The sequence below is a fragment of the Tachyglossus aculeatus genome, chromosome 4 (genome assembly GCF_015852505.1).
Source record: "Tachyglossus aculeatus isolate mTacAcu1 chromosome 4, mTacAcu1.pri, whole genome shotgun sequence".
Lineage (NCBI taxonomy): Eukaryota > Metazoa > Chordata > Mammalia > Monotremata > Tachyglossidae > Tachyglossus > Tachyglossus aculeatus.
The window spans coordinates 102,340,174-102,362,222 of record NC_052069.1 but is presented as its reverse complement, the minus strand read 5'-3'; the positions used below and the strand labels follow the sequence as shown (position 1 = coordinate 102,362,222).

Sequence of the window (22,049 nt, the reverse complement as noted above, 5' to 3'; positions counted from 1 at the left end):
GTTTTCTGGCTACAAATTATCAGGATTAAAAGCAAAGAGGCTTAGACAAATGCATTCATTCTTCTTCCACATGTATGCTACACAAACCCCCTCGACAATGAAAACAGCACCACCAGCTTTTCCAGAACCACTGGGCCATTCATCCTGCAATTGAAAGTGTCTCTGAATAACAGTAAGCGCTCAATAAATACGAATGATTGATTGAATAACGATATCACATTAAAGATGTCGGGGGACTCGATGGATTCATTTTCAACTACCAAAATACTGCCATCCCCAGGAACAGACGTCTTCCAAGCACCTTCCAAGAAAACGCTAACCTCGGGTCCAACTCGGTCAGCCCGATGAGCTACACCACGACACCAGCCCCAATTTCCAGGCATTAAAAATAGGAAGAAACTCGAGGGAAAACCTCCTTATCTATGTCAGCCCAAAGAGAATCTGCATTCAAGCCAATCAACCCAAAGTGACTGCTGTTCAACCAACGCATAGAGAAAATGTATTCTACCCTGGATTCTTCAACAGAGGGGCAAACGCTAGGGCAGGGATCATTAAAAAAAGGCCCAAGCCAACTTTTTAGGATAAGAGTCCTTAGGAAGTGCTCATTAGAGCCAGGAGCAGTCACTGACTGGTGCTGCAATCTGTTCTACATCAAACTCACCACAGTTTCTCTCTCTCTCTGATAGGAGGTTGATTAGAAGAAGTAGCGCCATAAATTTGATTCAATATTAGCCAAGGGAAAAAAGCAAACAGGCAATGCATCATCTAGGAAGGCATCACTAGAGCAGTCGAAGCCCATTCTCACTCCAAAATTGATAAAGGGCAGGTAAGAGGGAGGGAGAGAGAGAAAGAGACAGAGAGAGAGAGTGAGACTGACAGAAAGAGCAAGACAGACAAAACTACTCAGTATTACTAATTACGTGCATATGTAAATAGTCTAACGTTTGTGCATTTCAAAATACTCTGTAAATACCCTGAAATAAATCTCCTAGGCTCTTCCCAATCAGATGCACAAACTCGGAATTCCCTCCAATCCCTTGCATTCTCCTTAAAGTTCAAATTTTCACAGGCATTACAAATTTAACATAGCAAAACTGTCAATCTACTGGCTATCCATTGCTCTGATACAACTTCCCCTGTTTAAATTAACGTTAAAAAAGTCCCGATCCAGACTCTTAGATCTACTTCAACAACCCAGTCCCTTCAGGGAATTAGGCACCATTCCTCTTACCGTTCAGTTGGATTTTCAACAGGGGTGTAAACACTCGGGCAGAGATCATTTAAAATACAAGCATCACCTTGGGTACTCAGACATCAATTTTCCAGTCAACAATGTATCCATCCCTTCCTCATCATCATTGCTGGAGAGAAGCCATATCCTGTTCAAATGCTGGGTAGCTTGTGACTGTTTTGGACCAAGGACAGCCCTGCCTGGAGCAGTGGGGGGCCTGGGGACCATTCCCTCCCAAAAGTAACATACTCTTGCTTTCCCCCGACCTCCCTAAATTTGCCTGGCTAGTTCTTTCCCAGCGTGTCCACTTTCCCCCGACACTGTAGATCGTAAACCAGAAATTCATCTGAGTGCTTGTTCCAAAAGTAAGCACTCATTAACCCAGCACTTAATACAGTGCCTGACACAAAGTAAGCACTTAACAAATACCATAAAAAACTTCAAAATGCATTGAATAAAACACACTTTAGGTAGGAGGCAGGCAAGGGGAACAACGCTTCACTTAGTTCGCCTACCCAGAAAACTCAGCACTTCTCCCAGCTTGATATCCCCTGACCTGTGAAGTGAGTCAGGAAATTCATCACCCTGTAATTAAGCCAGCACAGCAGCTGACCCCTGCACCAAACCCAAGGCATGCAAAATGCAAACAAGGAGGATTGGCATCCATCTAAGCAAACCCTGCAAAAGTTTGGACAATATTGTGACAGTCTGCCTGTTATCTAAACACTGAGCTGCCTGACTCTTGTACTGTAGAAGAGCAAACTGACGGAAACAATGAATTAGAGCCTCCAGCGTTAGTAAGGTCACTCGGGACATCAGATAGCTCTGTTTCCTGGGCAGAGTGTCAACTGAGTTGCACAACTATGAAATTTATATCACCCAAAAAAACATAAAGGCCATTAATAACAGAAGACTGTATGAACAGGGTCGTGAGCTCCCAGCCTCCTCCCTTCATCGACTTCTCTGAAGAGTTGTTATTGAGTCTTTTCTCCTGTCTACTAGGGCTATTTATATGTTGACCTTTATTCCAGGATTCTCTCTGAGCCCGGGCAATGCCCCTCGGAGGGGCTGTTTCTAGATCTCAGGACGGAGAGGGCCCAGTGTAACCATAACGGATCACCGGCACCAACTGTTCTTCTTCAGCCTGCTCTGGGATGGCTGCCGGGAGCTCCAGCCCAGGATGTGGGAAGCTGGATTCACCAGGTGTGGCCTTTCGCAAAGCAAGGCTCCCACTGGCTGCTGACCTCTAACACTCCAGGGTAAAGCCACCATGTACCCCCAGGGCATTCATCTGCACGTGAGTGGGATGAGAAAAAATGATGCTAAGGCTGGCTCTCTCCATTCAGTTCGGCAGCACCCCATCCTAAGTGCTAGTTAGATGTGAAATCAGCCAGAGTTACCTCCTGCCAAGCTTTGGACCATATGAACAGCATGCTCTGCGTTATTTAGATGTGACAGAACTGTATCTATTAATCCTACTGAGCTGTACTCTCCCAAGCATCTAGTAGAGTGGTAGGCTCACTGTATGTACTCAATAAATACTATTGATTGGTCGTTCCCGCAGTCTTCTGAATGAACTGATGTCTCAGATCGGCCATGCCCGGCGCCACCAGGAGAGTGGAACCCCAGAATGCCCGCCTTGCCAGGTTGGACTTTGGCTGCCCTGGGACCAGACAAAAGGGTTATGAAAAGTGGCATGGGTCACTGGGAGAATGCGTTCAACCAAATACGGGCATTTTACGTTGGAGGGGATGGGGAGAGGCGCAAAGGGCCAAGTCCGCTCACGGGGCCCCACATAAATGCAGCTTGGCTTTGCTCAGTGAAAGCCAGGAACCGGGGAAGGCCCTGGACTCCGGCAGCTGGCTCCCCGCCTTACCTGTGCAGTTCCTCGTCAGAGGGAGAGTACTTGGAGGTCACATCAGCCAGGTCCCCGAAGATGTGCTTGCTGTAAACTGTTAGCGAAGACAGCAGGATCAGCTCCTGCCACGTGGAGCTTAGCAGGCATGTATAGTCCTTGATTGAGAGCTCACAGAAGAACGGCAGCTTCTTGATCCAGGCGATCTGTCTGAAAAGCAGCTCGTCGGCCAGGCGACAGAGCAGCGCGAACAGCTCGGCCTGAGTCACCTTGTACCTAGGGGCGGAAGCGGCAACGAAACCAGAAAGCCTGATCAAGGAGAGGAAGATGACAAACCCAGACACAAAAGGCTGCTGCTGCTGGTGTTGAGCTCTGGCTGCAGAGATCCCTTCTTGCCAATAACAAGGGAGGTCACACTTGATGCTCCTTCCTTTTGGAAGAAGGCTCCAAATCCCATCCCACTTGAATCAAGTCCCAGTCAAAATTTCTGTTCTCAGACAGGTCCACACGGGCGCACATCTCGACTGCTCCCCTGTAGGGAATGAAGTGCTTTCTTGGGGAGCGGAGGGCCGCCCCTGCACTTTGCTCCGGTTGTCCCCCCCTCCGGCCCACTTGCTCACTCACCCGTCCTCAATCAGCATTGGCGTGCCGAGGGGCTCCAGGTCCTCGGCAGACACCAACTGATGAATCAGGCTGTGGGACTGGGGATCAAGGCTCCGTGCTTGCGGGGGGCAGCAGCGGGGAGTGAGTAGAATAGCTAAAAAGGTGCGGTATGTACTGATAGTGCGGGGGCACTGGGGTCCCGATGTACTGCTCCCTGAATGCCGTGAATCCGTTCAGCTCCACAGACCTGCGAGAGGAGAGTTCCATGGAAATGACAACAACCCCCGTGATACATTCTCTTGAACTCTCTAGTGTCTCTGCGGGGCCTAGAGCTCACCCTGTCTTGCGCACTGACTCAATTACCCTCATACTCTTCTTCAGAGGTAGCTAGGATGCAGGGTCCTTATGGACAGATTCCCTTGCTTTCTCCCCATCTTGGGAAACTCCCATGGGGACCATAACGGTGGTGACAGGGGCAGATACGCCCCTTACTTCCCAGATGAGAATTGAGGTGCAGAGAAGATGAGCAGAGCATGCTAGAAAGTCCATATGGAGCCAGGAATGAGATCTGGGCTCCTCCTTTCACATCAGCCCCTTCTTCTTCTCCCAAAACACAATCAATAAATGGTACTAACTGAATGCTTACTATGTGCAGAACACTGAATTAACCACTTGGGAGAGGACAATACAATATAATTAGTAGACAAGTTCCTTGCCCAAAATGAGCAAAACTTTATCTTTCACCTCCAACCTCATCTCTCCCATTTCTGATGAGAAAGAGTTCCAGTTTCCTGGGGTGGGGAGTCCCTAATTGTGCATAGGACCCCCGAAAACAGAAATGCCACTTACTATTTAATGTGTGTGAGGAGCCCCCACGTCTCTACCATTCAATCACTCTATACTGATTGCATTTAATTCAGCCAGGCTCCTTTCATGGCAATGTCGAATAAAGCAGGGATTTATACTGTCACAACGAGGCAGGTTCTGTCGTAACGACTTTCAGGCCCTTTCCGCGTCCTTTAGGTCCACGGGCTGGGACTGTTTTCAAGGGTCTACTCCACAGTGCTCTGCACAGAGTAAGCGCTCAATAAATTCGATTGACTGATGGGACCACTCAACAGGGTGGGCAAAAATGGTGCCTTTTCCCCTGGACCTCTCCCAAAAGCACATATTAGCAATCCCAGTGGTAGAAGGGCAATTAGGGCCACACCTTGAAGAGAGGGTGGACACGGGGGATGGCTGGTTGCTCTCAGAAACCCCATTTCCGGGAGAACTGTGGTCACTGTCGCCGTTGTTGCTCCAGTGATTTGCCTCCTCCTCAAATTCTTGTCCAGACATAATTCTTTCAATCTCTTCTTCGGATATCTTTGGGGGACATAAGAATTTCACATGCATTATGAAACCACATAAATGTCCAGGATCCTTCCCCAACCCCCACCTTAGCTTTATGAAATAAATTCCTTTTAATGAGTTACTTAGCTTGAGTGGAAGGGTGAAGTCATTAAGATCTAGAAATTTACTTCCCCATAGATCTCCATAATGTTCCACAGAGATATCCATAAGGTTCTAAAATGCACAGCTCCACTTTTAATTTACAACTCTCTTTTTGTTGCTTTTTTAAAATGGTATTTCTCAAGCATTTTCTATGTGCCAGGCACTATATTAACCACTGAGGTATTAACCAGACTGAGCCCCTTCCTTCCTCTCCCCCTCGTCCCCCTCTCCGTCCCCCCCCATCTTACCTCCTTCCCTTCCCCACAGCACCTGTATATATGTATATATGTTTGTACATATTTATTACTCTATTTATTTATTTATTTATTTATTTTACTTGTACATATCTATTTATTTTATTTTGTTAGTATGCTTGGGTTTTTTTTCTCTGTCTCCCCCTTTTAGACTGTGAGCCCAATGTTGGGTAGGGACTGTCTCTATATGTTGCCAATTTGTACTTCCCAAGCACTTAGTACAGTGCTCTGCACATAGTAAGCACTCAATAAATATGATTGATTGATAAAAGATAATCAGGTTGGACAGTCAATCCCCATTTTACAGATGAGGTAACTGAGGCAAGTGGCAGAGCTGGGATTAGAACCCAGGTCTTCTTATTCCCAGACCCCTGCTCTTTCCACTAGGCCATGTTGCTTCTCTACTTGGATGAGCCTCAGGAAATGGTTACATTTTCAGAAAGGGGGTCTGCCCTGCTCCCATCTCCCTCCCATCATTGTCTTTGGAGAAACTGAATGCTGCAGCATCATAGAAATTCTGGCTCTCCTACAGGACTTATCTGGAGGACTTCTGGATTGGAGACAGGCAGCGCTAACTACATCAGATCATTAGATCATCGATCGAAAACAGGAAAACATGGGGAAGTTCTCTTCCCCCACTGCCCCTGAAACCATGCAGTTCCCAATATCTCCAATTCCATTTTACACAGCTCCTGGCCTGGGGCACCTGGGCTGGGAGAGGATTTTTGCCCAAACATTTGGGGAGGAAAGTCTCCATCACCTGACTCCCAAATATTGAAAAAGAAATGGAGCAAAATGTCAGCTAAACAATGTGGAGCACTCAAATAAAGAATACATGTAATCAGAAGCCACGCTATGGAACACACCTGACATCCAAAGTATGTCAGCTTCTACAGAAGGGCTGTTCATCTCAATCCTAGGCTGGTGCTCAGTAAATATTAGCTACCAGCCCTGACAAAGGGACACTTAGCCAGTTTCTTCTGCTCTGACAACAGCCTTTCTTGGGTGCATTTTGCCCCTCCATGCCCCATAAATGGTCACTGCAGTCCACTGAATTGCTTTACTCTAACCAGAGGCTGCTGGCTAGAAAATGGGCACCGGAAAGGCTCAAGTGAAGGGAATAAGAGGTTTCTAGTCACACCAAATGCCTCCTGACCTGAGTTTTCTTAACCCCACTGACAGAAGCCTCTTGAGGTCTACCTGAGCAATCAACCCCCCGGGGAAATGGGAAGTGTCGATCTGACTTGTACTATATCAATGGAACTGGAGGCTGCTAAATGAATTAATTCCCTTTCCATTTTTAATACGTTGGTGTTCACATTGTCACATGTACCTCAAAAACAAATAATTTGTCTGTGGGACCTCTGAAGGCAACAGGACAAATTACCTAGCATTTTACAAGGCATGTTCAGACAAACAGGCTCATCAATCAGCAAGCCATTTACTGGGTTCCTGACTTGGAACAACCGGTGACAAGATTTACTGGATAAACTGGGGGCTTTGCAAGGATTGAAGTGCGTGTGTCAATTCAGGGGGTCTGAATGGCCTGCTGATCAGGTGGCTCAGAGATCTGTCCATTTTGTTCTTGAAGGCAGCTGACCACAGCCTGATCTGAACCTGGCATAGTTCCGCACCTCAATATTCTCCTTTCCTGGGGGAGGTGAGAGGACTCCGAGTTTTTATTTATTTATTTTTGAATCTCCTTCAATTCCATTAAGGTCAGGCAAAGATGGACTTTCCCTGCTGCTAAGGCACACACTGACCAAGCCTGCTCTAAGTTAGGTGACCTAGGCCCGGCTCCAGCAGGTAAAAAAAGGTTCCACAAGAGAGTGAACAACGGCAAGCTGCTCATTGCTAGATCCCTAGAATAATGGCCCTGTCTGTCCTGCTTTTTCTTCTTCTCTAACTGGAAACCTGTAAAAGCATCCAGAGGAGAAGGAGCAGTGGGCCAAAGAACAACAAGGCATAAATGAATAATACACTGTCTACAGCACAGGGGTTACTTTCTCAATGAAGCCTACATCAAGGAAAACTTTCAAACTATAGTTCACATGCTTTGATGGGTGCCGTGCAGATGAGCACAACTGTTTCTTCTGACATCAGATAGCGCTCTATCCAGATAGATGGGAATTATCAAAAGAAATGCTCTCTAATTCCCTAACTGTACTCCATCCAACACCTTAATGGAAACCCAGGTTCTGGACTAACTCAGTCAAGTCTGTTTGAAAGCTTATTATATGTGCTCCATGGTCTAACTGGACAGTACTGACTTGGGGGATCCTTGAAGCCCAGGGCCTGCAACTTTTTGGGGGCTTGGAACAATAGGTTGCCCTGGAAGACACTCAAGATTGGGTTATCTCAAGATCATGATGATGGCTATTCTGTGAGGGAAACACAATGGGGGCTCTTTTACTAAACCACTTCAAAACACTCCAAGCTGGATTCATTCTTCTTTGCCAAAAACAGTAAAACCTGAGGAGCTGTGTGAAGTTATGTGTGGAGGACTTATCTGGATGGATAAGGATAAGGAAGAAATGGGGAAAATGGGCGGGGGTAGTGTGAGTGGGGGAGGAGTGGAAAGGGAGGAAGGGAAAGAAAGAGGGCAAAATGGGGGAGGAGAGAGAAAGGGGGAAGAGAAAGAAAGGGTAAAGGAAGGAAAGAGAAGGGAAGAGGAAAAGGGAGGACGGGAGGAGAAGGGAGGCAAGGGGTGAAAAAGGGGAAGGAGGGAGAAAGAGGGCAAATGGGGAAGGAAGGGGAGGGAACAGATCATTTTTGTTCTTTATTGATAAAACTGGTCCCCTTTCTATGGAGAATTTATGCTCTTAATCAATCAATCAATCATATTTATTGAGCGCTTACTGTGTGCAGAGCACTGTACTAAGCTCTTGGGAAGTACAAGTTGGCAACATCTAGAGATGGTCCCTACCCAACAGTGGGCTCACAGTCTAGAAGGGGGAGACAGAGAACAAAACATATTAACAAAATAAAATAAATAGAATAGATATGTACAAGTAAAATAAATGAATAAATAGAGTAATAAATACATGCAAACGTATATACATATATACAGGTGCTGTGGGGAAGGGAAGGACATAAGGCAGGGGGGATGGAGAGAGGGAGGAGGGGGAGAGGAAGGAGGGGGCTCAGTCTGGGAAGGCCTCCTGGAGGAGGTGAGCTCTCAGTAGGGCCTTGAAGGGAGGAAGAGAGCTAGTTTGGTGGATGGGCAGAGGGAGGGCATTCCAGGCCAGGGGGATGACGTGGGCTGGGGGTCAATGGCGGGACAGGTGAGAACGAGGCCCGGTGAGGAGATTAGTGGCAGAGGAGCGGAGGGTGCGGGCTGGGCTGGAGAAGGGAGGTGAGGTAGGAGGGGGCGAGGTGATGTACAGCCTTGAAGCCGAGGATGAGAAGTTTCTGCCTGATGCGCAGATTGATTGGTACCCACTGGAGATTTTTGAGGAATCATCTTAACTGTTTAAAGAAGAGTCTCTGTTCTAGGATGACCTAGGCACTAGCAGATGAAATAAATTATGATCAGACTAGAGCCCTCCCTTCTCTGAAGACCACTGAAACTGTGAGCGGAAGAACCACTTAGCCTCCGGTCTTCCAGTCATTCCACTCAATTCCCTTTCAAATTGTTAAAGCTTCCCGCTCTCCCTACTGAGAAGCAGCATGGCACAGTAGAGCATGGCCCTAGGAATCAGAAGGTCATGGGTTCTAATCCTGGCTCTGCCACTTGTCTGTGTGACCTTGGGTAAGTCACTTAACATCTGTGCCTCAGTTTCCTCATCTGCAAAATGGGGATTAAGACTGTGAGCCCTATGTGGGACAGGGACTGTGTCCAAACCTATTATCTTGTATCTACCCCAGTGCTTAGAAAAGTGTCTGGTACTTGGTCATCGCTTAACAAATACTATAATTATTATTATTGTTCATAAGAGGAATGCTTCTTATGGGCACTGAAAGATAAATCAGAATGAGAAACAGGACTCTCCACCTATTAAAGGCCAACCCTCTTTCAGCGATCCCAGTCAGCTGCTCCCAGGATCCCAGGAATACCTGCGAATTCAAGTTCCCACTCAGAAGTCAGTGGCAGGAAATAAGAACTCATCTGTGCCAAGGGTCACCCCACTCAGGGTAATGGGCTTACCTGGACAGGTCCAATACTTTTATTCCTACCCCCTGGCATGCCATCTTCCCTGATTGCTGGAAGGAAGCACAGATAGAAAAGCAGGTTAGACATACCAACAGAACAAGTTTGGCAGTAAATTCAGCTTCCATTGCTCACGGGTGTCAATCTCCACTATGTAAAGGAAAGGGGGAACTCTGAGAGAATGAAACATTTGGAGATGGTAAAATGAGGCCCACTGAGGGAGAGTTTGGTATACAAAACCCAATCAGTCTACAACACGTCAACCAAGCCCTTTTCTTGAGAAGCAATGCCCACATGCATAATGAAGTATTTGATGGCCAGAAAAATCCACAGTGCTGGGACATCATTTCCATTGGTATTCATTGTCTTCGGCCTGATTTCTTTTAATCCTGGGGCCTCATCTGATCTGTAAGAGGACAAAAGTTGTCTAGGAGGACTCCAGTTGTCCCCTCATTTCCTCTTACTGCAGTGAAAGATGCACTTGCCTGAAGTTAAAAATCATTCCGATGCCAAGAGAAAAAGGTTCTTGTCATTCAGCAGATAGCATTTTAAAGGGCAGTCCTTCAAAGGAAGCCTAAACCTTTTTTTTAATAACTATGACTTGGTGCCTCCAGAAGTCTATTCTGCAGTACGACTATACCCCAAACTGTCCACAGATTTGGGCTGACAAATCTTTTAGCAGAAGCTAAGGCTCAAGCTGTGTGGTAACAAATGGGAGGAGAGAAATTGCTGCAGGGTTTCAGCATTTGGACACCTGTATTTCTCCTGATCCCTCTGGCATGTGGAAAGGGAAGGAACTGGAGTTGGCTGGGCAGAAAGTAGCATGTCTGTTGGGCAAACCTAGGGTGCAGGACCACCTGCTACAGATCCATTCCTGACCACGTACCAGCTGCCACTGAACAGGAAAGAAAAGGAGACGTCTGTCAGATCTAAGAACATACTGACATGCATAAAAGCTAAGAAGCCTTTATGAATCAATGCAACTATTTAAAACACACGCGCAACTTTGGGAGTAGCCCTGAAAAAATGTTTGTAGCCTATGTGCTTTGGGCTGCGATCCCATCCTTTAAGCTTGGAGCTGAGCGGCAGGCCTTCTGTGAGAGAGGTCTTTGAGGAAGAACCAGGTGCAGGGAAGAGGTGACCGGAGGATTTGCTCTTCCTGGATAATGAACTCCTGGCTCCGGTCTGGGAAGGAGGAGGGGTAAGGCTTTGGGAAGGAGGCAAGGCATAGAAATTGGCACAAGTGTTTCAGATAAGGCTTCCTCCTAGCCTAGACCTGAATGATCCAACCCAGCTGGAAAGGCAGAGGGCAAGTTGAAAAACATTCAAGCGGGGACCCCCATGAGTGCACACTCTCACTCATTCTTACTCTCAAAAGGATCTTTGCGAAGCTGTAACACCCCCGACTGCTACTACGCTGCTTGATTCACTGATGTACTACTGACTCTGGAGTCGAGTTGAAAAAGTTCCTTCTCACCAGATGGTGAACAACATAGAGCCGCTCTTTCACCCGGAGGTTCCCAGGTTGCTCTTCCTAACGGATATATTGTGAGGTGTGCGCTTCTGGGCTGGACTTTGGGGGCAAAAACCTATGGTTACCCTTGGCCCTTTCCTCCCTGAATAGTCATCCCCTCAATCAGAGAGCCAGGAAACATCTGCCACCTATCAGGCTCTGGCGATTTATGAATCCTATGCTGTTTGCGTGGTGCCAAATAGCAGGTTCCAGGACAGCATGTACACTTTGTAAAAAGGAACACTGGATATGGCATCATCATCATCATCATCAATCGCATTTATTGAGCGCTTACTATGTGCAGAGCACTGTACTAAGCGCTTGGGAAGTACAAATTGGCAACATACAGAGACAGTCCCTACCCAACAGTGGGCTCACAGTCTAAAATGGGGAGACAGAGAACAAAACCAAACATACTAACAAAATAAAATAAATAGGATAGATATGTACAAGCAAAATAAATAAATAAATAAATAGAGTAATAAATATGTACAACCATATATACATATATACAGGTGCTGTGGGGAAGATGCTGTGGGGCATCTTACGTTGTGTCACGCAAACCTCAATCGACTGTAGCTTAGCCCTCCCTGAGGGCATCCTGTACACTGGCCAGCCCCACTTTTTTCGATTTATTATTATTTTCTTAACTTTGTCCCACTGCCTGCCCCTTCCCTGCACCTGTCCCTCCTATTGCTGCCCAATAATTTGAGGCTTTCCTTAAGGTTAGCCTGAGAAAACATGAAGGAAACACACCACCTTCCTTCAGCGTATGTTGGAAGGAATGTAGGTTAACAGATATTCCCTAAAGATCTCTGAAATCTCTCCCCTCTTCAGCAAGGTAATAGAGGAGAGGAGGGACCGCATGAGTTCTTTGAAGCCAATGGTAAGAAGTTTCTGTTTGATGCAGAGGTGAATGGGCATCCACTGGAGGTTCTTGAGGAATGGGGACTGAACAGGTTTTTTTTTTGGATTTTTTTGATGAGAAAAATTGATCTGGGCAGTAGAGTGAAGTAAAGACCTGAGAGGGGAAGAGGCAGGAAGCAGGGAGGCCAGCGAGGAGGCTGATGCAGTAGTCAAGGCAGGCTATATAAGTGTTTGGATCGAGTGGTAGCAGTTTGGATGAAGGGGAAAGACAAATCTTGAAGCACATTTTCATGCTTGTGTCAGTTCACAGTTAGATAATAATGATTTGTAATTGCTCGGCTGGGCAGACAGAGCTCTGAATGCATTTCAGCGGGCACAGAAAGCAGTCTGTGATCTTTGGCTGAGCTGAATACGTTTTACTTATTGAAAAACCGCTGCATCTGTTCTTGGCTTAAGATGGCCAACTCGGAACTTTCCAGTCATCCAAAGGCGATGGGACAGGGAGTCTCAAAGATTCCCGTAGCTCTGGCTTTCTAAAGAAATGTGAAAGGGCTCACAGCTGCTGTATTGAATATGAACATCCAGCCAAAAAATTGAATGGCGCTTCCAATGGGACTGTTCCCATAGAAACAGTGCGACCTAATGGAAAGAGCATAGGTTCTAATCCCGGCTCTGCCACGTGTCTGCTGTGTGACCCTGGGCAAGTCACTTGTCTTCTCTGTGGTCCAGTTTCCTCACCTCAAAAATGGGGATTAAATCCTACTCCCTCCTACTTGGAATGGGAGCCTTTTGTGGGACAGAGAAGCCGCATGGCCTAGTAGATAGAGCACAGGCCTGAAAATCAGAAGGTCATGGGTCCATCACTTGTCTGCTGTGTATTCATTCATTCATTCAATCACATCAATTAATTAATTAATTATTAATTAAACAATTAATTAATTAAATAGGATTAATTTATTAATCGTATTTATTAACTGACACAAGCATGACACAATCATATGTTGCCAATTTGTACTTCCCAAGCGCTTAGTACAGTGCTCTGCACATAGCAAGCGCTCAATAAATACGATTGATGATGATGATGATTTATTGAGTGCTGTGTGCACAGCACTGTACTAAGCGCTCGGAAAGTACAATTCGGCAACAAACGGAAACAACCCCTACCCAACAGGCTCAGTGGTCTTGGGCAAGTCACTTCACTTCTTTGTCCCTCAGTGACCCCATCTTTAATATGGGGATTAAGACTATGAGTTTGACATGGGACAGGGACTGTGCCCAACCTGATTTGCTTATGTTCTCCCACAGCCCTTAGTACAGTGCTCGGAACATAATAATAATAATAATAATAATAATAATAATGGCATTTATTAAGCGCTTACTAAGCCCCTTTTAGACTCCCCTTTTAGACTCCCCCCTTTTAGACTCCCCTTTTAGACTCCCCTTTTAGACTGTGAGCCCACTGTTGGGTAGGGACTGTCTCTATATGTTGCCAACTTGTACTTCTCAAGCGCTTAGTACAGTGCTCTGCACACACAGTAAGCGCGCAATAAATACGATTGATTGATTGATTGCATAGCACTGTTCTAAGCGCTGGGGAGGTTACAAGGTGATCAGGTTGTCCCACAAGGGACTCACAGTCTTAATCCCCATTTTCCAGATGAGGTAACTGAGGCACGGAGAAGTGAAGTGACTTGCCCAGGGTCACACAGCTAACAATGGGCAGAACCGGGATGTGAACCCATGACCTCTGACGCCAAAGTCCATGCTCTTTCCACTGAGCCACGCTGCTTAGCGCTTAACAAATACCACAGTTACGATTTCTCCATACAATTATTATTTGCACACCACAGGTATGATTTCTACATACAATTATTATTATTATTTGCACAAATAGCATTCTAACTAGCCCGTTTCCCGGAAAAAAACCCTTCCCTCCCGCATCTTCAACACACAGAAAAGCATACAGGTAAGCACTTTTCCTTAATAAATGTCAGGGTTTGTTCTTCCTCAAGAAGCCGAAGCCCCAGTTCAGTAGTTTCCAAACACAGGACTGCAGAGGTTCTCAAGGGAAGCCTTGAGAACCTTAAGCGCTTAGTACAGTGCTCTGCACATAGTAAGCGCTCAATAAATACGATTGATGATGATGAAGCCTCTTTCCACCCGGCCTAGCTGCCTGAAATAATCTACAGGAGCAGGGGCAGGAGCCCTGCCAATCAATCAATCAATCGTATTTATTGAGCGCTTACTGTGTGCAGAGCACTGTACTAAGCGCTTGGGAAGTACAAGTCGGCAACACATAGAGACAGTCCCTACCCAACAGCGGGCTCACAGTCTAGAAGACTGCCAAGCAGATTACCCTCATGATGATGATGGCATTTATTTATTATTAATTATTAATAATAATTATTAATTATTAATAAGTATTATTAATTATTTATTAAGCACTTACTATGTGCAAAGCACTGTTCTAAGCACTGGGGGGATACAAGGTGATTAGGTTGTCCCACGTGGGGCTCACAGACTTAATCCCCATTTTACAGGTGAGGTAACTGAGGCATAGAGAAGTTAAGTGACTTGCCCGAGTCACCCAGCTGACAATTGGCGGAGCCGGGATTCGAACCCACGACCTCTGACTCCAAAGCCCGGGCTCTTTCCACTGAGCCACGCGGCTCCTCATCTGCGGTAACCACAGCCACTATTCGAGAGAAGCAGCGTGGCTCAGTGGAAAGGGCCCGGGCTTTGGAGTCAGAGGTCGTGGGTTCGAATCCCGCCTCTGCCACACGTCTGCTGGGTGACCTTGGGCAAGTCACTTCACCCCTCCGAGCCTCAGTTCCCTCATCTGTAAAATGGGGATGAAGACTGGGAGCCCCGCGTGGGACAATTTGATCACCCCCCCCCCCCAGCGCTTAGAACAGTGCTCTGCACATAGTAAGCGCTTAACAAATGCCATCAAAAAATTTAAAAAATGGGGTCACTGTGCGGAGCCGCCCTCGGGCAAGTCACTTAACTTCTCTGTGCCTCAGTTCCCTCATCTGGAAAATGCGGATGAAGGCTGGGAGCCCCCCGAGGGACGACCTGATCGCCTTGTGACCTCCCCAGCGCTTAGAACAGTGCTTTGCACATAGCAAGCGCTTAATAAATGCCATTATTATTATGACTATTATTAGGAATTGTGACTTCCAGATGGGCCAGCAAGTAGCCCTGGTGGGGTTTGGGTTCAGGGCCCTAGCACCCCTAGCAATAACTCTGCAGGGTAATCTGGGATGGGTGCTGCAGGTAGGGCGTCATCAAAGAAAAAAATACCCTGGAAATCACTGCCTTCGTGGAAGGAGCACAAGCTTGGGACTCAGGGGACGTGGGTTCTAATCCCCGCTCCGCCTTGGGCGACCTTGGGCAAGCCACTTATCTTCTCTGTGCCACCGTTACCTCATCTGTAAAATGGGGATTAAGACCGGGAGCCCAACGTGGGACAACCTGATTACCGTGGATAGAATAATAATAACAATAGTGGCATTTATTAAGCGCTTACTACGTGCAAAGCACTGTTCTAAGCGCTGGGGAGGTTACAAGGTGATCAGGTTGTCCCACGTTAATAATAATAATAATGGCATTTTTTAAGCGCTTACTATGTGCAAAGCACTGTTCTAAGCGCTGGGGAGGTTACAAGGTGATCAGGTTGTCCCACGGGGGGCTCACAGTCTTCATCCCCATTTTACAGACGAGGTCACTGAGGCCCAGAGGAGTGAAGTGACTTGCCCAAAATCACACAGCTGACAATTGGTGGAGCCGGGATTCGAACCCATGACCTCTGACGCCAAAGCCCGGGCTCTTTCCACTGAGCCACGCTGCTTCTCTAACCCAGAGGTCCCGGGTTCTAATCCCGGCTCCGCCACACGGCCGCTGTGTGACCTGGGGCAAGTCACTTAACTTCTCTGAGCCTCAGTTACCTCATCTGTAAAATGGGGATTAAGACTGTGACCTGATCACCTTGTATCCCCCCCAGCGCTTAGAACAGTGCATCGCACATAGTAAGCACTGAACAAATACCATCATTATTACTACTACCCTGATGCTTAGAACAGCGCACATAGTAAGCGCTTAACAAATACCACCATTATTACTACTACCCCGGTGCTTAGAACAGCGCACATAGTAAGCGCTTAACAAATGCCATCATTATTATTACTACTCCAGTGCTTAGAACAGCACACATAGTAAGCACTTAGCAAATGCCATCATTATTATTACTACCCCAGTGCTTAGAACAGCGCACATAGTAAGCGCTTAACAAATGCCATCATTATTATTACTACCCCGGTGCATAGAACAACCAATCAATCAATCAATCGTATTTATTGAGCGCTTACTATGCACAGAGCACTGTACTAAGCGCTTGGGAAGCACAAATTGGCAACATATAGAGACAGTCCCTACCCAACAGTGGGCTCACAGTCTAAAAGGGGGAGACAGAGAACAAAACCAAACATACTAACAAAATAAAATAAATAGAATAGATATGTACAAGTAAAACAGAGTAATAAATATGTACAAACATAGAACAGTGCACATAGTAAGCGTTTAACAAATGCCATCATTATTATTACTACCCCGGTGCATAGAACAGCGCACATAGTAAGCGCTTAGCAAATGCCATCATTATTATTACTACCCCGGTGCTTAGAACAGCGCACGTAGTAAGCGCTGAGCAAATGCCATCATTATTATTACTACCCTGGTGCTTAGAACAGCACACATAGTAAGCGCTTAACAAATGCCATCATTATTACTACTACCCCGGTGCTTAGAACAGCACACATAGTAAGCGCTTAACAAATGCCATCATTACTACTACCCCGGTGCATAGAACAGCGCACATAGTAAGCGCTGAACAAATGCCATCATTATTATTACTACCCCGGTGCATAGAACAGTGCACATAGTAAGCGCTTAAACACCATCATTATTATTACTACCCCGGTGCATAGAACAGCGTACATAGTAAGCACTTAACAAATGCCATCATTATTATTACTACCCCGGTGCTTAGAACAGCGCACGTAGTAAGCGCTGAACAAATGCCATCATTATTATTACTTCCCCGGTGCATAGAACAGCGCACTTAACAAATGCCATCATTATTATTACTACCCCGGTGCTTAGAACAGCGCACATAGTAAGCGCTTAGCAAATGCCATCCTTATTATTACTACCCCGGTGCATAGAACAGCGCACCTAGTAAGCGCTTAACAAATGCCATCATTATTATTCCTACCCTGGTGCTTAGAACAGCGCACATACTAAGCGCTGAACAAATGCCATCATTATTATTACTACCCTGGTGCTTCGGACAGTGCTTGGCACATGGCAAGCGCTTCGCAAATACCATGCTTATTAAATCAAAGGTTTGCTTCAAGACAGCTGGGCATAAATCAATCAATCGTATTTATCGAGTGCTTACTGTGTGCAGAGCACTGTAAATGCCCTCATTATTATTATTATTATTGTTAGTAGTAGTAGTATAAATGCCATTATTATTATTAGTAGTATTAGTATTATTATAAATGATAATAATAATAATAATAATTATCATTATTATTATTATTATTATTAGCTTCGCCTTCAATTGTGAAGGCCCCCAAGGCTGCCAGCAGGTGTCAGTGTCTCCCTCGAAACTAGGGGGTGAAAAAGCTTGGAAGCCACTAAACTTTGCCAGCAGGAATCAAGGGAAAAACTGGGAAAAGCTCGGAAGCCACTAAACTTTGCCAGCAGGAATCAAGGGAAAAACTGGGAAAAGCTCGGAAGCCACTAAACTTGGCCAGCAGGAATCAAGGTAAAAACTGGGAAAAGCTCGGAAGCCACTAAACTTTGCCCGCAGGAATCAAGGTAAAAACTGGGAAAAGCTCGGAAGCCACTAAACTTTGCCAGCAGGAATCAAGGTAAAAACTGGGAAAAGCTCAGAAGCCACTAATCTTTGCCAGCAGGAATCAAGGTAAAAACTGGGAAAAGCTCGGAAGCCACTAAACTTGGCCAGCAGGAATCAAGGTAAAAACTGGGAAAAGCTCGGAAGCCACTAAACTTGGCCAGCAGGAATCAAGGGAAAAACTGGGAAAAGCTCGGAAGCCACTAAACTTTGCCAGCAGGAATCAAGGTAAAAACTGGGAAAAGCTCAGAAGCCACTAAACTTTGCCCGCAGGACTCAAGGTAAAAACTGGGAAAAGCTCGGAAGCCACTAAACTTTGCCCGCAGGAATCAAGGTAAAAACTGGGAAAAGCTCAGAAGCCACTAAACTTGGCCAGCAGGAATCAAGGTAAAAACTGGGAAAAGCTCGGAAGCCACTAAACTTGGCCAGCAGGAATCAAGGGAAAAACTGGGAAAAGCTCGGAAGCCACTAAACTTTGCCCGCAGGAATCAAGGTAAGAACCGGGAAAAGCTCGGAAGCCACTAAACCTTGCCAGCAGGAATCAAGGGAAAAACTGGGAAAAGCTTGGAAGCCACTAAACTTTGCCAGCAGGAATCAAGGTAAAAACTGGGAAAAGCTTGGAAGCCACTAAACTTTGCCAGCAGGAATCAAGGTAAAAACTAGGAAAAGCTCGGAAGCCACTAAACTTTGCCCGCAGGAATCAAGGTAAAAACTGGGAAAAGCTCGGAAGCCACTAAACTTGGCCAGCAGGAATCAAGGGAAAAACTGGGAAAAGCTCGGAAGCCACTAAACTTGGCCAGCAGGAATCAAGGGAAAAACTGGGAAAAGCTCGGAAGCCACTAAACTTGGCCAGCAGGAATCAAGGTAAAAACTGGGAAAAGCTCGGAAGCCACTAAACTTTGCCAGCAGGAATCAAGGGAAAAACTGGGAACAGCTTGGAAGCCACTAAACTTTGCCCGCAGGAATCAAGGTAAGAACCGGGAAAAGCTCGGAAGCCACTAAACCTTGCCAGCAGGAATCAAGGGAAAAACTGGGAAAAGCTTGGAAGCCACTAAACTTTGCCAGCAGGAATCAAGGTAAAAACTGGGAAAAGCTTGGAAGCCACTAAACTTTGCCAGCAGGAATCAAGGTAAAAACTAGGAAAAGCTCGGAAGCCACTAAACTTTGCCCGCAGGAATCAAGGTAAAAACTGGGAAAAGCTCGGAAGCCACTAAACTTGGCCAGCAGGAATCAAGGGAAAAACTGGGAAAAGCTCGGAAGCCACTAAACTTTGCCCACAGGAATCAAGGTAAAAACTGGGAAAAGCTCGGAAGCCACTAAACTAAAACCCTGGTCCTTTGACTCCCAAGCCCGTGCTCTTTCCTCTAATAATAATAATAATAATAATAATAATAATAATAATAATAATAATAAGCATTTGTTAAGTGCTTACTATGTGCAAAGCACTGTTCTAAGTGCTGCGGAGGACACAGGGTGATCAGGTTGTCCCATGTGGGGCTCACAGTCTTAATCCCCATTTTACAGATGAGGGAACTGAGGCCCAGAGAAGTTAAGTGACTTGCCCAAGATCACACAGCAGACATGTGGTGGAGTCGGGATTCGAACCCATGACCCAGGCCACCCTGCGTCTCAAGTAGGAAGGAATGGAGACCGATTCTCTCATTTCACCCTGATTTCCTCCACCGTCGTCATCTCTCGCAAGATCAAACTCCCAGAGACGCTCAACAAAAGAAAATCCTACAGGGACTGTGAGCCCACTGTTGGGTAGGGACTGTCTCTATGTGTTGCCAATCTGTATTTCCCAAGCGCTTAGTACAGTGCTCTGCACATAGTAAGCGCTCAATAAATACGATTGATAATGATGATAGTAATCCCATAAAGTAAACTCAGGGAATTTTGGGAGTCAAAGCTGTGTTCCTGAAAGCTCTGTGCAGCTCTGTAAATTGGGAGCCAGGGGTGGCACTTTGGATGCAGCTCTGCCACCAGTTCAAGTCACTGAAATATGCAGCCTCAACTTCCACAGTGGAAGCTGAGCGGTTACCCGGATGACACTTTCAAATATAAAATAAAATTAAAAATAACCAACGAGGTTTAAGACGTTGTTCAGTGTTTCCACTTTGTGGGGGCCACGCTTCCGGTTTTCCCACAGCCCCAAAATTGAGAAATTTAGGCTCCACAGATAGAGTCTTTGTAAGCAGCACCAACAACAGATTCACTAAACAGTTTTCCCTAGAGCCTTCCCGGCTAGACTTAGTCCCTGAGTCCCGAGTCTCTGGGATCAGGGAGGCCTAAAGATAAACCTGGCCACATTTGGACAACATCCAGGCCACCTCCAACCTCCCATTTCGGACAAAGTGACTGTGGCAGTCTCTACGTACTGCTAGACCAGAGGAAACCTAGGACTCGCTTCTTTTTTGTGTTTGCAACCACCTACGGGCCTCTGGGACCGAAGGTCCAAGCAGTCTACAAGGTAACTGCTCTCCACTCCATCCGGCGTATCATCATCATCACCATCAATCGTATTTATTGAGCGCTTACTGTGTGCAGAGCACTGTACTAAGCGCTTGGGAAGTACAAGTTGGTAACATATAGAGACAGTCCCTACCCAGCAGTGGGCTCACAGTCTAAAAGCTTGGTATCAAACCAAGCGTGGGCCAGACACTGGGTTCCCCACCCATGCAGGGACCTCATTTTCATAGGAAGCTATACAAATCTTTAAGATTATAATTACAGACTTTTCTCAACACACATGCCTTTCCACCTGCATGGAACTCCCTCCCCAGTCAAACCAGTCAAGTCCCATTCCATCCAACCTTCAAAGCCCTCCTAAAAATTCACCTCCTCCAGGAGGTATTCACCAACTAATTCCCTCTGCCTCCCATCAAGTCATCCCATCGTTCGCCCTTAGTACCCATTTGTTTATTAATTTATTCATCTTCTAGTACCCCTTCCCATTTTATGCATAATATATGTTTCTCCTACCCTTATACTTTGTTGGTCTCCCTATCAGAAATTTATTTTATTGTCCCCAACTAGATCGTAAGCTCCTTGTAGGCAGGGATTCGGTCTACCAACTGTACTGTACTCTCCCAGGCACGTAGTACAGTCTCTGAACACAGCAAGCATTCAATAAATACCACTGATTAACTGAACAGCTCCCCTTTAAATTATAAGATCTCTGAGGGAGGAGCTGCCTTCAGTGCTTAGAACAGTGCTTGGCACATAGTAAGCACTTAACAAATACCATTATTATTATTTTCAAGTACCTAGTAGAGTATGTTACATAGTACATGCTCAAATACTGATTATTTATTTTTTTTATTTTATTTTGTTAGTATGTTTGGTTTTGTTCTCTGTCTCCTCCTTTTAGACTGTGAGCCCACTGTTGGGTGGGGACTGTCTCTATATGTTGCCAATTTGTACTTCCCAAGCGCTTAGTACAGTGCTCTGCACATAGTAAGCGCTCAATAAATACGATTGATGATGATGATGATGTTTTATCACATGTATGCACTTCAATTACACAAAAGTTTCTTTCAGTAATAAATATGATAATTTAAAGCACCAGCCCAACTCCCTTGAATTGATCTAACATCTCCTACCATTCCTTTCCAAACTCCTTGAATGAGTTCGTCTACACGCACTGCCTCGAATTCCTCAACACCAACTCTCTCCTCAACCCCCTCCAATCTGGCTTCCGTCCCCTACACTGCACGGAAACTGCCCTCTCAAAGGTCACCAATGACCTCCTGCTTGCCAAATCCAATGGCTCCTACTCTATCCTAATCCTCCTCAACCTCTCAGCTGCCTTCGACACTGTGGACCACCCCCTTCTCCGCAACACGCTATCCAACCTTGGCTTCACAGACTCTGTCCTCTCCTGGTTCTCCTCTTACTCTCCGATCGTTCATTCTCAGTCTCTTTTGCAGGCTCATCCTCCCCCTCTCATCCCCTTACTGTAGGGGTTCCTCAAGGGTCAGTTCTCAGTCCCCTTCTCTTCTCGATCTACCCTCACTCCCTTGGTGAACTCATTCGCTCCCACGGCTTCAGCTATCATCTCTATGCTGATGACACCCAAATCTACATCTCTGCCCCTGCTCTCTCCCCCTCTCTCCAGGCTCACATCTCCTCCTGCCTTCAGGACATCTCCATCTGGATGTCT

General features: G+C 46.1%; 1 protein-coding gene across 1 annotated transcript in view; it reads right to left on the bottom strand.

The window, feature by feature from the left end:
- NR6A1 (nuclear receptor subfamily 6 group A member 1) overlaps window positions 1-22,049 on the bottom strand; it is a 224,927-nt gene that overhangs the window by 8,267 nt on the left and 194,611 nt on the right. The window contains 5 exon segments of the mRNA XM_038745192.1: window positions 3,108-3,362; window positions 3,711-3,817; window positions 3,819-3,936; window positions 4,900-5,054; window positions 9,585-9,640. Coding sequence (XP_038601120.1) covers window positions 3,108-3,362; window positions 3,711-3,817; window positions 3,819-3,936; window positions 4,900-5,054; window positions 9,585-9,640 — 691 coding nt within the window.